Source organism: Pseudonaja textilis, chromosome 2 (assembly GCF_049901715.1).
Source record: "Pseudonaja textilis isolate UNSWEBS1 chromosome 2, rPseTex1.2, whole genome shotgun sequence".
In the NCBI taxonomy this organism is placed as follows: domain Eukaryota; kingdom Metazoa; phylum Chordata; class Lepidosauria; order Squamata; family Elapidae; genus Pseudonaja; species Pseudonaja textilis.
In genome coordinates this window covers 209,882,222-209,896,990 of record NC_141991.1, presented here as the reverse complement: position 1 = coordinate 209,896,990, position 14,769 = coordinate 209,882,222, and the positions used below count along the sequence as shown (strand labels likewise).

The 14,769-nt window shown below is 37.5% G+C and overlaps 1 protein-coding gene across 11 annotated transcripts in view; it reads right to left on the bottom strand.

Annotated features, from left to right (window-relative positions):
• The window catches only part of EPB41L4A (erythrocyte membrane protein band 4.1 like 4A), an 85,426-nt gene that overhangs the window by 19,444 nt on the left and 51,213 nt on the right, over window positions 1-14,769 (bottom strand). For all 11 annotated transcript variants that reach the window (XM_026719909.2, XM_087926959.1, XM_087926961.1 and 8 more), the window contains exons 10-13: window positions 14,191-14,254; window positions 9,133-9,224; window positions 6,658-6,735; window positions 588-709 (exon numbers count right to left, since the gene is read on the bottom strand). In XM_026719909.2, coding sequence (XP_026575694.1) covers window positions 588-709; window positions 6,658-6,735; window positions 9,133-9,224; window positions 14,191-14,254 — 356 coding nt within the window. The remainder of the gene's footprint in view (window positions 1-587; window positions 710-6,657; window positions 6,736-9,132; window positions 9,225-14,190; window positions 14,255-14,769) is intronic.

Below are 14,769 nucleotides of genomic sequence, written 5' to 3'. Positions count from 1 at the left end.
TTAGATTGGTGACATTTTAAAATCATTTTAATCATTTTAAAATATTTTATATTTCATATTTTACAAATTTACAGCAATCTAGATATCTATAGTTTGTAAGAGAAGGCCTATGATTTAGACAAATGTCAGACTGATACTGTTTTAATATACAAAAATAGTGAATAGGCCTGACTGGTCCAGTAGGCATCATTTATGACCAACGAAGCCAATGTCAATCTCAGTGTGATGATCATTTTGGTTTCCCATCTGGTAGCTATCAAGATTATGCCACAATATAAAATGTAAGAGAGATTTTGATTCAAAGGGCCACTGATTGCTTGGACCAGCTTTGATCTGACTATAGCAATAACTCAACACTAGAGAAGGAGATTTAGCTACTGCTAAATCCTGAGGCATTCATTCAGAAATGTCTACAAGTTTCATGTGCTAAAAATGCAGCATGATTTGAATTAGCATAAGATTTCAGAAAGTCAATTATTTCTAATTATATATTTGATCCAACAAAATTTATTTCATTTCTTAGCTTTTCTTCTGTATCCTCCCTTTGCTGAGTTTCTAACTCAAACAGGAGCTCTAACATTTCTTACCAAATTGTTGCACTTTTGATGTTCTTTTTGGATATGTCTTACTACGACTTCTTTCAACTGTTTGGTTGGGTCGAGGAAGCTGGACAGAAATATCTTTATACATCTGCAAAGCTGTCTTCCCACTAGAAAATGTAACAAAATATTATATGATAAGTTAACTCAAAACTACAAAGTAAAGCATTTCAATTTATCCCTGGTTGGGGTGGGAGGGAGATTTTAATTGAATTAAAAGTTCAAATATCAGCAAGAACTAAGCCAATAAAACAAAAATATGACCGAAGGGCCTGCCATTATAAGACTTTTTGTTATTCTTACAGTTTCTCAATTTTACATAAAGCACTTCTGTCTCTTTCACATTTTTACTTTATGGTGTATACTGTATGTGGTATTGAAAAATCGCACCGATTTCATGTTTTGTGCTTCTTTGGCCTTTTCTTTTTCTCAAATAGCTATACCCATAACAACAGATTTTCAAAAGGATTCTTTCTAAGGAAGAAAAATAGAGCTTTCCCAAAAATAATTGCTGAAAAAAAAACCAGACAATTTCACTGAGTCTTTGCTTCCATTCCTTGCCCCTAGAAATACCGGATGATTTTGCCATTGAGTTTATATCTTGAATATATATTTTGAATAATGCAACATTTCAACTAGTCTCCAAGTACATCTTTTAAAACTTAACCAAGCAGATTAGAATTAATGGAACAAGGTGCCGATCAAGTGCCTTTAGACTAAAGTTACCAACTTCACTGCAATCAATTGTCTTCCAAAAGCTGATGTGTATATCTACGAAAAGCCCTTTCATCCTAATCAATCTCTCAAGCCTAAGATACTAATCTCAACCCAACAATTATTATTTAATATAATATGGATTCCCCTGATTTACTTATTTAATCCAACATCAGATCTTCATTTTATTTGCTCATGCCACAGTTGATGAAAAATCTGTCTTCAAATTCATCCACAATCTGACATGTGACCTTAGGACCACAAGCTATTATTGCAAGCAGGCCACTAGTATGATAAATTTTAAACTACAACTGTTTCCACGAGTAGAAACTGGTTACCTACCGTAGGAAACGTAGTGAATTTTATAATCAGTGCATTTACTCTCAATGCATTCAAACCTCATTTCTCATAGTACTTTACCCTTACTTTACCTTGCTTTCTTTTCTAGTGGTAACTATGTCTTTAGACACAACTATGTATCCACATCAACATGTTGCAAAGCAGACTGAAGCAATTACTATGTAGTTTCTTGGCACCAATAGAAAAATGGTTTGTTGTTGCCTTCTTCCAAGATGTTTCCTTGACTTCCTACTCCAGCCTATCAAGATCAGTCAAGATTACCTAGATACTGCCATCCAGCTGGGCTAAAAGATAGACAAGTGGAATATCAGTAGGTATGGTTCCTCTTCATTCCGAAAGACAAACTGCTGATGCTAGCCCCAATTTCCAGTTCATAATAATCAATTTAGTCTGGTACATTAGAATATTTATGAGAGTGCCCTAGTGATATTTTTTCAGATTCAAGAATTCAGAGATCTGCCTTCAGAAATGGTGATTTTAGAAGCTTTCTCCGTTTATCTATGGATAGATCTTTGGTGCCAAACAGAAGGTAAAGGGAGTATGGTGGGAGAGAATGGGGCTCCCCTGGGACCCAAAGTCCTCTGGTCTTCTGACATGGCTCCGGAAGAACAGAAAGCTATGCCAGTAATGGAGACATTTATTTTCCTGCCATATGAATTAATAAAATGTACCCTGTTTGTAACAAAATAAGGTAATAAAAATAAAACCTGCTACCTTGATGAAGACTTCTCTTACCTTGGATTCTCCATCTCACCCTCCAAATGACTACTCTGTTCACTTGTAATTTTATCGTTAGCATCAGCTTAAAGGTACCCTTTAATTACTCCACCTAAGTAACAACCAAACTATTTCCCTTCCCTAGAGAATCTTATTTAAAGCCCAATATTCCTGTTTATAGAGCTAACTGTACAATGTTATTCATAATTCTGTTAAATGCTTCTATTTTTCCCCCAATTCGTTACTTTTTAAAAATAGTTACCAAAGAATCTACATAAAATGCATAAATCTTGTGTTAAGGGCCTAAATACAGAAATATTATTTGAGTATATGAACCACAGAAATTGAGTGAAACTTTCCAATTTAAACCCCCGATCTAAGATGATATGTACAAATTAAGCATATTTTAAAAAACTGGGCCTAGAATGGTAATCTATTAGATACAATTACCTATCAAAAACAAAACCTTAAACTTGACTAAGTGGCTAATAGTCAAGAAGTGTAGCTACTTCAGTACATATTAGTATATTCATTCCACACCAGATGCAATGTACAGATTTCCACATTCTGTGCAAGCTGTATTGTATACCATTAGGTCCACATACAATAAATTACAGTTAGCAAAACTAATGGCAATTATAGTGGCCAGATTCAAGATCTAGACTCTTAATGTAAGGAAAACTTACAACAATTTCAGAATGACGAACAATGTGCTCTGCAAATACTTCACAAAACAGTTTAGAGCAAAGAGACATGCTACTGTTAATATGTGCTTTCTCCCTTATTGTTGCATATCTGATCTAATGACTTTTTCAGGTTAAACAAAACAAACTCAAGGTCTTGTCAAGCCAGATTAAGCAGAAATATAGTATTGTATATAAATATGTATTTTACTGTCCCAATTGTGATGGGGTCTAACAGTACATAAAACCTAGGCATGTATCTCCAAATATGTATCCGTGCTAACATTTTAATCCTAATTTAATCACTTTTCAGATTATCACTCAACTGTTTATTCAGTTATGAGGGTAAGAAACAAGAGTCATGCTTTTCATAAGCTGCCACAATATACACACCACCTTATGTTAAAGGCACACTTAAATTAAGAAATCCCAGAAGGTAATGCTGTAAAACTTTGCTTTTTATTACCATTAGTGTCCTATGGCTCTTTCAAAAAAAAACCCCAACCTAATACTTGATGCTGGCACCAAGTTTGAGCTATTTCATTGCTTAATTTCTAAAGCATTCAGTTTTAAGTAAACACAGTTACATTCCTAACGATCTTATAAAATGAACCTAAAATGCCAGTAAATGTCTTAATGATTCAGATAATAAATTTAAAAAAATGCTGGATATATTATTTTAAGTAATCATTTCCAAGTAGAAGAAACTCATCTACTCCAAGTATACATGAAGGAAACAACATATAGGCACATACACATATTGTCCCTCATCACCAAAAGAAAGCCATCCAATTTTTATGATACGGCAGTCCAGCAAGGCAGAAACTTTTAATGGACCTTGGTGGATCTTAAAAAGCTAAGCAAAACTGAAATTGGTTAATATCTGGATGGGGTACCACCACGAAGTTCCAGAGATGTAAGTTAAGACTGCAAAATTGGATGAAAAAAAATCCTTGAAGACAAAAGTACCGTATATACTCGAGTATAAGTCGACCCGAATATAAGCCGAGGCACCTAATTTTGCCACAAAAAACTGGGAAAACTTATTGACTCGAGTATAAGCCGAGTTTTTAAGCACATTTTTGGTGCTGAAAAAAAACCCCTTGGCTTATACTCGAGTGAGATTCCCTCTGAAAGAAAAATGGTGTGGAGCTCCGGAGCTGGGCAGCCGCTTCCCTGCTTCCATGTTTCCTTTGCAACTTGTAAGCATGGGGGTAATCGGAAACAGAAAAGTTCTTGCATGAGGATATATTGTTTTTTCTTTATTTAACTGTTTTTTTGTGGGGGGAAAGACCCACCATCATGTGAGAATGCTCAGACACGAAATCTATCCGCCTGAAAATAAGTGTGTGTGTGTGTGGGGGGGGGATTTTAACGGAGGGAAGACATAGGGAGAAGGCAAAAGCGACGGAAGATCCTTCAGGGGAAACTGAGGGGGAGACTCATCCTTGGTCCAGATGAGCCCCCTTCCCCGCCCCTAAGGAAGCAGAGGCAGCCAGCAAGGGCAGGTGGTGGTAGAGGAGGTGGTGGCGGCAGCTCGCGTTATTTTCTGAGCTCTAGGCTCTAGGGCTCGCGATCTCAGAAAATAACGCGAGCCGAGGTGGCTTTGTTTCCTCAGGCCCAGCTGCTTTCAGTCCACTCGGGGAGGAGGAGGATGAGGAGGAGGAGGTGGTGGCGGTGGCTCGCATTATTTTCTGAGCTCTAGGCTCTAGGCTTGCGATCTCAGAAAACAACACGAGCCGCCGCCACCACCTCCTCCTCCCCTCCTCCCGAGCGGACTAAAAGCAGCTGGGGCTGAGGAAACAAAGCCACCTTGGCTCGCGTTGTTTTCTGAGATCGCGAGCCTGAGCCCAGAGCTCAGAAAATAACGCGAGCCGCCGCCGCCACCCCCCTCCTCCTCCTCCCGAGCGGACTGAAAGCAGCTGAGGCTGAGGAAACGAAGCCACCTCGGCTTGCGTTGTTTTCTGAGCCTAGAGCCAGGGCGCTTTCATTGCACGGCGGAGCTTTTTGTTTTAGGAAACACCAGGCATCGTTGCTGCCCCAAGGGGAGGGCGATTCTGGGCTGCGCGATTGGGGGACTTCGTGGCTTTGGGTGGGTGGGTGGGAGCGAGGACGGACGGAGTCCGTGAAGTGGGGCTTGCCTGCCCTTGCTGGCTGCCTCTGCTTCTTTAGGGGCAGGGAAGGGGGCTCATCTGGACCAAGGGTGAGTCTCCCCCTCAGTTTCCCCTGAAGGATCTTCCGTTTGCTTTTGCCTTCTCCCTTTGTCTTCCCTCTGTTAAAATCCCCCCCCACACACACACACACTTATTTTCAGGTGGATAGATTTCGTGTCTGAGCATTCTCACATGACGGTGGGTCTTCCCCCCCACCTAAAAACAGTTAAATAAAGAAAAAACAATATATCCTCATGGGAGAACTTTTCTGCTTCCGATTACCCCCATGCTTACAAGTTGCAAAGGAAACACGGAAGCAGGGAAGCGGCTGCCCAGCTCCGGAGCTCCACACCATTTTTTTTTTCAGAGGGAATCTCACTCAAGTATAAGCCGAGGGGTTTTTTTTTTCAGCACAAAAAATGTGCTGAAAAACTCGGCTTATACTCGACTATATACGGTAACTTATTTTCATACAGTTCCTAAAAACCCCCCAACTTTTCTTCAGAGTATCTATGAAATCACCAGGAGTAAACCTTGACTCAAATAAGTTAGCACATGCCATTAGAATCACTAAGCAAACTTTATACTGTATTTTTTGGAGGATAAAATGCTCCAAAGTATAAGACGCACCTAGTTTTTGAGGAGGAAAACAGGGGGGAGGGGAAATCTGCCTCTGCCTCCCAGCAATTTGTCTCCTTGCAGCAAACAGCCTGGTCAGCTGCAGCACATCCTGATTAGCACAAGCAGCTGATTGTCAGTAGGATCAAAAACCAGCTGTTTCAGGCTATAGGGATTGCCATAGCCTATTGCTGCCTTCGTGTGCCCCATTTTCTGTCTGTTCTGGGCAGCGGGGATCGGAACGGGTGGAAAATGGGGCACATGAAGGCTGAAAATGGGGGTACAGAGGCGGCAATAGGTGATGGCAATCCCTGCAGCTTGAAACAGCTGATTGTTGGGTGATCCTTACGACAATCAGCTGCTTGCACTAATCAGGCTGTGCTGAAACGGACCAGGCTGTTTGCTGCAAGGAGGCAAATTGCTGGGAGGCAGAGGCCAAAGGATGGGGGGAGGCAGGTGGGCAAGGCGTCGGCAACATTCGCTGTATAAGATGCACAGACATTTTCATCCACTTTTGGGGATGGGAAAAGTGCATCTTATACTCCGAAAAATATGGTATTTGTAAACAGAACTCTTAAAACATTAAAGCATATTTCAGCTTTACAAACTCTGCAGCTGTAATTTTAATAAAAGGCTGAAGATGAGTTCCTCAAATCCCTTTTAAAGCTGTGCTTATAATACCTGTTTCAAAAAATTGATAGCAAACCACAGCAACAATACCTTAAATTCCAGATTCCATGAACAAAGAAAACATATAAATGCATCTTGAAATTAAAGCTTCGAGTCACAATAGTAATATTATCTTATTCTTACCTGTATCGATGTTTATAACCAAGAGATCCAAGTTTGCCAAGTTTTCTTGACAGAGAATTAGATTCATTTTCTGGCATTCTGTTTCAATTTAAAGCAGAGTACATTTATTTATTTTTATTTGATTTGATTTGTCAATTGTTTACAAGATAATAAGTATAAGTGTATACATAGTTATGAATACATGAAATGGGTACATATAAGAAAAATAAAAGAAAAATAAAAGAAACAATAGGACAGGGACGGTAGGCACGTTGGTGCGCTTATGCACGCCCCCTACAGACCTCTTAGGAAAGGGGTGAGGTCAATAGTAGACAGTTTAAGGTTAAAGTTTTTGGGGTTTGGGGAAGAAACTACAGAGTCAGGTAGAGTATTCCAGACATTGACTACTCTGTTGCTGAAGTCATATTTCCTGCAATCAAGTTTGGTGCGGTTAACCTTGAGTTTGTATCTGTTGTGTGCTCTTGTGTTGTTATGGTTGAAGCTGAAGTATTCATTGACAGGTAGGACATTGCAATGTATGATTTTATATACCATGCTTAAATCAGACCGAAGACGGCGTAATTCAAGGTTTTCTAGTTCTAGAATTTCAAGTCTGGTGGCATAAGGTATTCTACAACGAGTGGAGGAGTGGAGAACTCTTCTTGTGAAATATTTCTGGACTTTCTCAATTGTGCTAATATCAGATACGTAATGTGGGTTCCAGACTGATGAGCTGTATTCGAGTATTGGTCTAGCAAATGTTTTGTATGCTCTAGTTAGGAGTGTGATATTACCAGAGAAAAAGCTACGTAGGATTAGGTTAACAACTCTTAATGCCTTTTTGGCTATGTAGTTGCAGTGGGCTCTAGCACTTAGATCATTAGAGGTGAGTATTCCAAGGTCCTTTACAGAGCTTGGATCATCAACAAGATCTTGACTATTCAGCTTGTATTTTATTTACTGATTTTTTTTGCCAATATGTAAGACAGAGCATTTATTTGTTGAGATTTGAAGTTGCCATTTGTTTGACCATTCTGATACATAGTCAAGATCTTTTTGAAGGGTAGCAGTATTGCCTGTGGTATTGAACAGCTTTATATCATCAGCGAAAAGAACGCAGTTGCTCTTAATATGATCACAGAGGTCATTTATGTAGAGTATGAAGAGAGTTGGTCCTAGAAGGACTAGCCATAAACAAAAGAAAAAAAAAGATTGCACATTATCTCCTTCCTCTAGTACTACTGAGGGCTCATATGCTCAGAATCAGCCCTCCATCTTGTCACCAACTTCCTATAAGCTGAAGATGGTCTGAGGTACTCTGCTTTGAAAGTTTGATTATTTCAGGAAAACACCTCCAAGATTATTTGTGATGTACTGGCTGCAATTGACACACTGAAAAACTTCCCATCCTACTGGCAGGCTCTGCCCTTCCATGACCATTTTCACTGTGGCTATCAAATGGACCCAGCAGCTCCCCCACAATTCCCTCCCAACATAATTGAAAGGCAATTTTTCACTGCAGTATTTTTTTTTCTTTGGGAGCTAGAAATCACAGGGGGGGGGGGCGTTAGTTCATACAAACAGATCCATACAAATATTAATTTTTAAAATGTCACAAATTTTCACCTCCCCATAAGAAGTAACATGAAGTTGTGGTTTGCATGCTCAATATTTGGTACTTAGAGAAAGGAACAAGACTGAAGAAGGGGAAATGTTCATTGGGGATGTTCTTGAGGGTAGCCCAATGAAACCTCATCTTTTTTCTCTTAAAAAAAAACAGTCTCTTGTGCGTTCTCTTTGTTTTCCAGCAGTGGCAAATCTTACTAGGTTAGATTCTTGGCGGTATTTTTCCACAGTGCCTGAGCTTCTTTCAGGACTGAAAAACCAGCATGTATTTATGATGGTTACAGCATCCTAGGGTCCATGAAGTCCATTGAAACCTTCCCAGTCAACTTTCAACAAGGAAAGTCAATGGAAGAAGCCAGATTCACTTTATCATGATTCACTTAACAATCACTGTGATTCACTTAACAACTATGGCAGAAAAGTTGTAAAATTAGTCATGAGTCACTTAGCAACTGCCTTGCTTAGTGATGGAACTTCTGGTCCCATGCAAGTCAGACAACTTGCATTTTCTTTTGATTCATTCATGTCTGAGGGCTAATATTTCTCTAAGAAATTCAGTAATTTGGTTGCAAAAAAATGGACCCTGGATAAGCAGAAGAAAAAAAAGATCAAGTTAAGCAAAATCACCATCCCACAGTTACTCATTACTGTAATTGGAAAAATCTTGCTTGTGTAGTTGGCTACTTATCTTCCATTCTTATTTTTGGATCCAAACCAGTCTAATGAAATATGCACACTTATCCTAAACACAGCTAGACAAATAAAAGAATCCAAAATATATTGATTTTTAAACTTTAGAGATAGGATTTAAATATAGCTTCCCTAAACTACTCAAGATATATTTTTCTTGCTGTCATTCAGCTCACCTACCTGAAGAATGTGTGCTGTTCTACACAGCATTTCCATAAATGCTTGCATGCAGTTTTGCTGTGTGCTTCAAAAAAGAAGGAAGTTTCATTACACTGAAATAAAAAGTATGATATTATTATGGGGATCACTCTGATGTAAAGGATTTGCACTTAATAACCTGAGCATGTAAGTGCTAAATATACTTTTTATGTCTAACCCCCCCACATCAAACACCATTTGTGATCATTGATAATTTCACTGAAGTTATGCCTACTGATACAGTGTAGAGCAGGGATCCCCAAATTTGGCAACTTTAAGACTTGTGGACTTCAACTCCCAGAATTCTCCAGCCAGCATAGCTGTACTATTTAAAGTACTATTTAAATCATTTTGAATGTTGGTAGGCTTTTGTCTTTTTCTTTGGTTCATTAACTGGAAACCAAATATATGCACCAGAGTTGTTTTAAATACAAATTGATTTGTAGAGCATACTGACTGACCTACAACAAAAGTAATGCCCAAATCACTGAAGGATATACAGAAATTAGCAGAATTAGTATAAATTATTCTAAATAGATGTTTATCAACTGTGAGATGTACAGAAAATGCTACTCAAGAAAATTTGATGGATTTTTTTATGAAATCACTTCTGTCAACGAGATGTTCTAAACAAAAAATATTACCCTTTCAATGAAAATCAGTTTAATTAATTCATAGAAAATGTAAGTAGAATTAGAGCACTTTTAACAACCAAAGAAAATCTGCTATAGTTTATACAGTATCTAAAATGTGAATAATCTTATTATAACAGATTGACTTCTAAAATGAAGAAAACCCTATACAACCCTATGAAACACTATTTTTTTAAAGTACACAGGATTGCAGGATTTAACTTCCTTCTTGAATATCACCCTTCTACCCGCACTAATCAGAAAAAATAAATCTACTGGTAAATTATAAGATCATTGGGGTGCATCTGAAATACTATTTGCATCCTTGACATCATAATCTAAGTTACTTGAAATAGAAACTATATATGCACTTTATCAAATAATAATTGACACATAGTGAGAATAAAAAAAACCAGGTCTCCTCTACAGTCCCTAGCACACCATTTCTTCTTTGGTATATAGAAAGACTTAAAAGATGAATTAATTCATATTAGAACATAGCATACTGTTTTCCTGTCAAGCCATGGGAAACTATAATGTTATGAGAATGGTGGCAAAGCCTTAATTGTCAAGTTTAATTCCAGCATAGCAGCCAGAATGACATTCAGTGAAAATAGCATCTATTAAGTTTTTTAAAAAAATATCTAGCAAACAGAAAACATTAGGAAACAAAGTTCTCATCTCCTAGAATATGGTAAGTCAAACCACACTCCAGTTTGTAATTGGCTTTCCTAAAATGTGATACTCAGAACTGGGAGCAATATTCTAGGTATGATATGATCAACACAGAACAGAGAAGAACAATGACTTCATGGCACTATGTTTTTGTTGATTTCAGTCTAGGATTAGATTTCTTTTATTTGGAGGTACAGGGAAGGTGCATACACTATTGGCGCAGGTTCAGCTTGTGAGTCACCAAGAGATTCAGATCTTTTAAACATGTACTTCTGGATATTATGGTTACACCTTTCTTATCCCTTTGATTTTTCCTATTCAAATGAAGAAGAACACAGTATTAATTTTTTTCTTTGTGGATTCTGTCTATTGTTCTAGCTTGTCAAAATTCTGTATTTTGAGACTGACAAAATAGATGCTTAGCATTCCCTATAGCTTTTTATTATCCACAAATTAGGTACTGTATTTTGTAATCCCCTATCAAAGTAATTTATAAATATTTTGAATATAGAAAATCTCCTTCCATCTTAATGTGAAGTCACTTGACGTGTAGTAACTGGGTATAACTGTTTGACTGGTTCTGTAATCATTTAAAGATAGCATAGAAAGCATATTCCACATTTGGCCCTATTTCCTACTAGAATTTCATTGGAAAATTATCATTAAAATCAATCCAAATAGATTTGGAAATTTGATGCAATGCATTTTGAACATTCATATCAATGCAGACAATTGAATACATTTGGATTTTCAGATAGATACAGAAAAATATATGTACATCTATACAAAAGTCTGTTACATCTACAATATGGTTTGAATCTTTCCAAATTGATTTGGGAATATACACTTTGATGGTCTGAATCATTCTGGAGTTTCAACTTGGAAATGTCAATTAAACTGTTGAATTACTTTAAAAACAATATTCACACAATCTATGTGTTTCACAAAAGATACACAGTAGGTGTCTTCTAACAGCAATGTTGAGAGACCTTTTCATTCAGCAGCATTCCTTTAACATGTTCCTTTTGCAAAAGGAAAAATGAGAAACAAGGCCATTCCACTGAAAAACCAGAGGAAAGAAACAGCTTAATGGATCTGCTCCCTCCCTCATGGATATAGCAGACAGAAAGATGGAAAACAAGACCAGACCATTGGCTCAGCTAGGGTTCAAATGTTTGCAATTCTGGAGTTCTTTCTTTTTCAGCTAGACATATTCTAATTTAGAAATTATGCTTAAAGGAACTTCTTGCTCTAGCCCAACCTTTGAGTGAGTGGGTGCGTGCGTGCATAGGCACAAGTGTGTATATTCTCATTTTTAGACAGCAAGCTTTCTAAAAAGATTTTTTTTCCAAAGCAGATTTTTATGAGCTGCTGTTTTTAGTTGAAAAGTAGATAAAATACTTGAAATAAATCAACAAGACTTAGAAAACTACTGGACTTTTTTAAAAAAATATTATATTATACACAATTTAAGAATGTGTTTTGGAGATGATCTCTCCAACTAATTTCACCTTACACTTCAATTGGTAATTTATCAACAGCACATGTGTGACTGACTGCTACTTTCTATCCCTGAGGGCTGAATGTTAGAGAGTCCATGTACCCAAACATGTTTCAGCAGGTATCAGAACCCGGCTAATCTTGTTGGAAGGTAAGTTGGAAGCTAACAAGTATGATCCTAGTAAATACTTGACTGAGAGAATAAGAGAACTGCATGCTAGATTAAGAAGCTTAAGAAATGTCCTGGAAGAAAGCCATTGCAAAACACTTCTATACCATGTAGTCCATAAAACTACCTAGATATCGGGTATCAGATATTTATTGATTCACTTTGACACAGGCTCTCTTAGACTTTATGTTGGGTAAATTTTCATTGGTTCTAATCCTTTTCATCCTCAGATTGGAGATCTTGAAAGAATAAGAGTAAAATTTTTGGTCTCAAATTACTGTTGCCAAGCAATTTTCTCTATTCATTTTGCAATCACCAAATATAGATACTACCTCAATGCCATTTATAATAAGACTCAACTATCACTCAACTTTTCTGTGTAGAACGTTTCCAATACCAAAAAGTTTCGGGCAAACTCTGTCCCCATCTCTTTATTTCTTCGTTACTGATTACTGTGATGGCCAGTATACAATCCTCGTTGTAGTACAAAAATGTAATTCCATCATTTAATTAAAATAAGAATGGTTTAACCAGGTTTAGTAATAAAGTCAAGTCATATACAGGCATACAGGCACTTTTTTTTCTTTTAATGACCCTGCAATCCTTTGCATTGTGGTAAAGTGGGACAACTGAATGGAGCCAAGCATTTACTGGCTGGATGCCCTTGCTGATTCCTATGTGGAGCTCACAGTAGATATTTTTTCTTTGCGCCCAGATAGAAAAATATCTGCCGCTATCTAGGATCAAACTCACAGCCTCCTGATTGTGAAGTGAGAGCTCCACCTACAGGCCACCATGTCGTTCATACAGGTACATTTATTATATGCATACATTATACATTAGCTGTCTTACTTTCATGTGGCCTCATTTATGTAGACGTTAAAGGCAGTGCCAACATTCTACTGCTAACAATTGTGCTAGAATTACAACTCTTCTTCTTCCTAGTGCTTTCCTACAAGTTCAGGGTCTGTTTTTGGATCAACCAAAAATAGAGCATTTACTTGTAACTGGTACTGATTGACTGGCTTGTCATCCATGCATGATGTTGTGGGCTACGGAGAGTGATTGCCTAAACCCAGTTTTTGAGCCTAAGGCAAGACTAGAACTCAATCTCCTGGTTTCTAGACTGATCCCTTAATCACTAGAGCAAACTGTCTCTCTTGTGTTGGTATTATAACTACCAGCCATGATCTAGAGGGTATCATGTCAGGGAATGCTACATTATAAGAACTTTAAAAGCTCTACATTATAAGAACTATATAAAATGTAGTCAAAAAAGCAGTGGTCGAGGGTGTCACTAATTCTTTTCTACAAATTTTCCCACTATTATTATTATTACATAATAATACATCACATTATCGCAATCTGGGTACTTGACAATTGGCTTGTGATATCCCATGATCATGTGATCACTGTTGCAACCTTCCCTACTGGCTTTCCACAAGCAAAATCAATGAGGAAGCTGACAGGGAAGGTCATATATTGTTTGCACTCTTCTCTGCGTGGAAATACCTACTCCTGATCCTACCACACTGAAACTATTCCTTGCATGCCCTCCCCTGCTCAACCAGTCCAGCCTTCCACATTTCCATGTCTCACCGGCCACTTACACAATCTTACCTACCTGGCAACAGCCATCCCTGATCCCACACCTTACATGGTTGCCTGCTTGTGAGCTGCCTGGGCCTTGTTTAACAACATGTGATTTCCGTTGTTAAGTAGTCATGTGATGCCATGCTTTATGATATTGCTTCGTCTTGGAAATTCCTACTTCAATTACCATTCTTAACCAACTACTTATAGTTGTTTACAGAACAATCCTTTGCAGATTTACCCATAAATCTCACAATTATTAATTATATTATAAAATTATTGGATCTACCTTTATTTTGTACTACCCAAGTTAGTGTAAATATTCCTGCCTCCTATTTTCCTCACAACTGTGAAGTGTGTTCATCTGGCCCACAATCACTAAGCCAGCTTATTAATGCCTTTTATTGTTTTCACACTTTTTACAGGGTTGCATAATACACTTAATTTAAAATTATAAAAATATAAACTTACATCTTTTCCCAAAACTCTAAGTTCAAAGTGAGTTTCTTTGAAGTGGACCCTGGTAATTCTAGGCCTAAAATGTTTTTTAAAAAAAGATAAAAAACACATATAGAAATGAATTTAATCAGGAAATATTGAAATAATCAGTCTAACTATAAAAAGCTGATACAGTAGACATTGTTTAATACCTTAGAAATATATAGGTATATCTATTCCAATTCTCTATAATAGGTAGATCAGAAATTAATTCTAAATTGGAAATAAGAATTCCATAGCCCACCGTAACCCTAAAATGTACTTTCCCCAAGCTGTTTTACTATAACAGAAAATGCAAGTAATACATTATTGATGCAGGTAATAACTGAATGTAGTGGTGTGTATGCAAAGAGACTAGAACCTGTTAAGACTGTACCAACAGAAAAGAATATTTGTAGCATAGGGTTGAATTATGGGATCTCATATGATCACAATTTATGACTTTTTGCTGAAAACCCGCTTTTATTTCCAGTTTTTGCAAAAATGCCCTAGAGCTGGGGTGTGAAACTCATAGCCCACATGCATCACACACTGGCCACATCCACTCCTGGT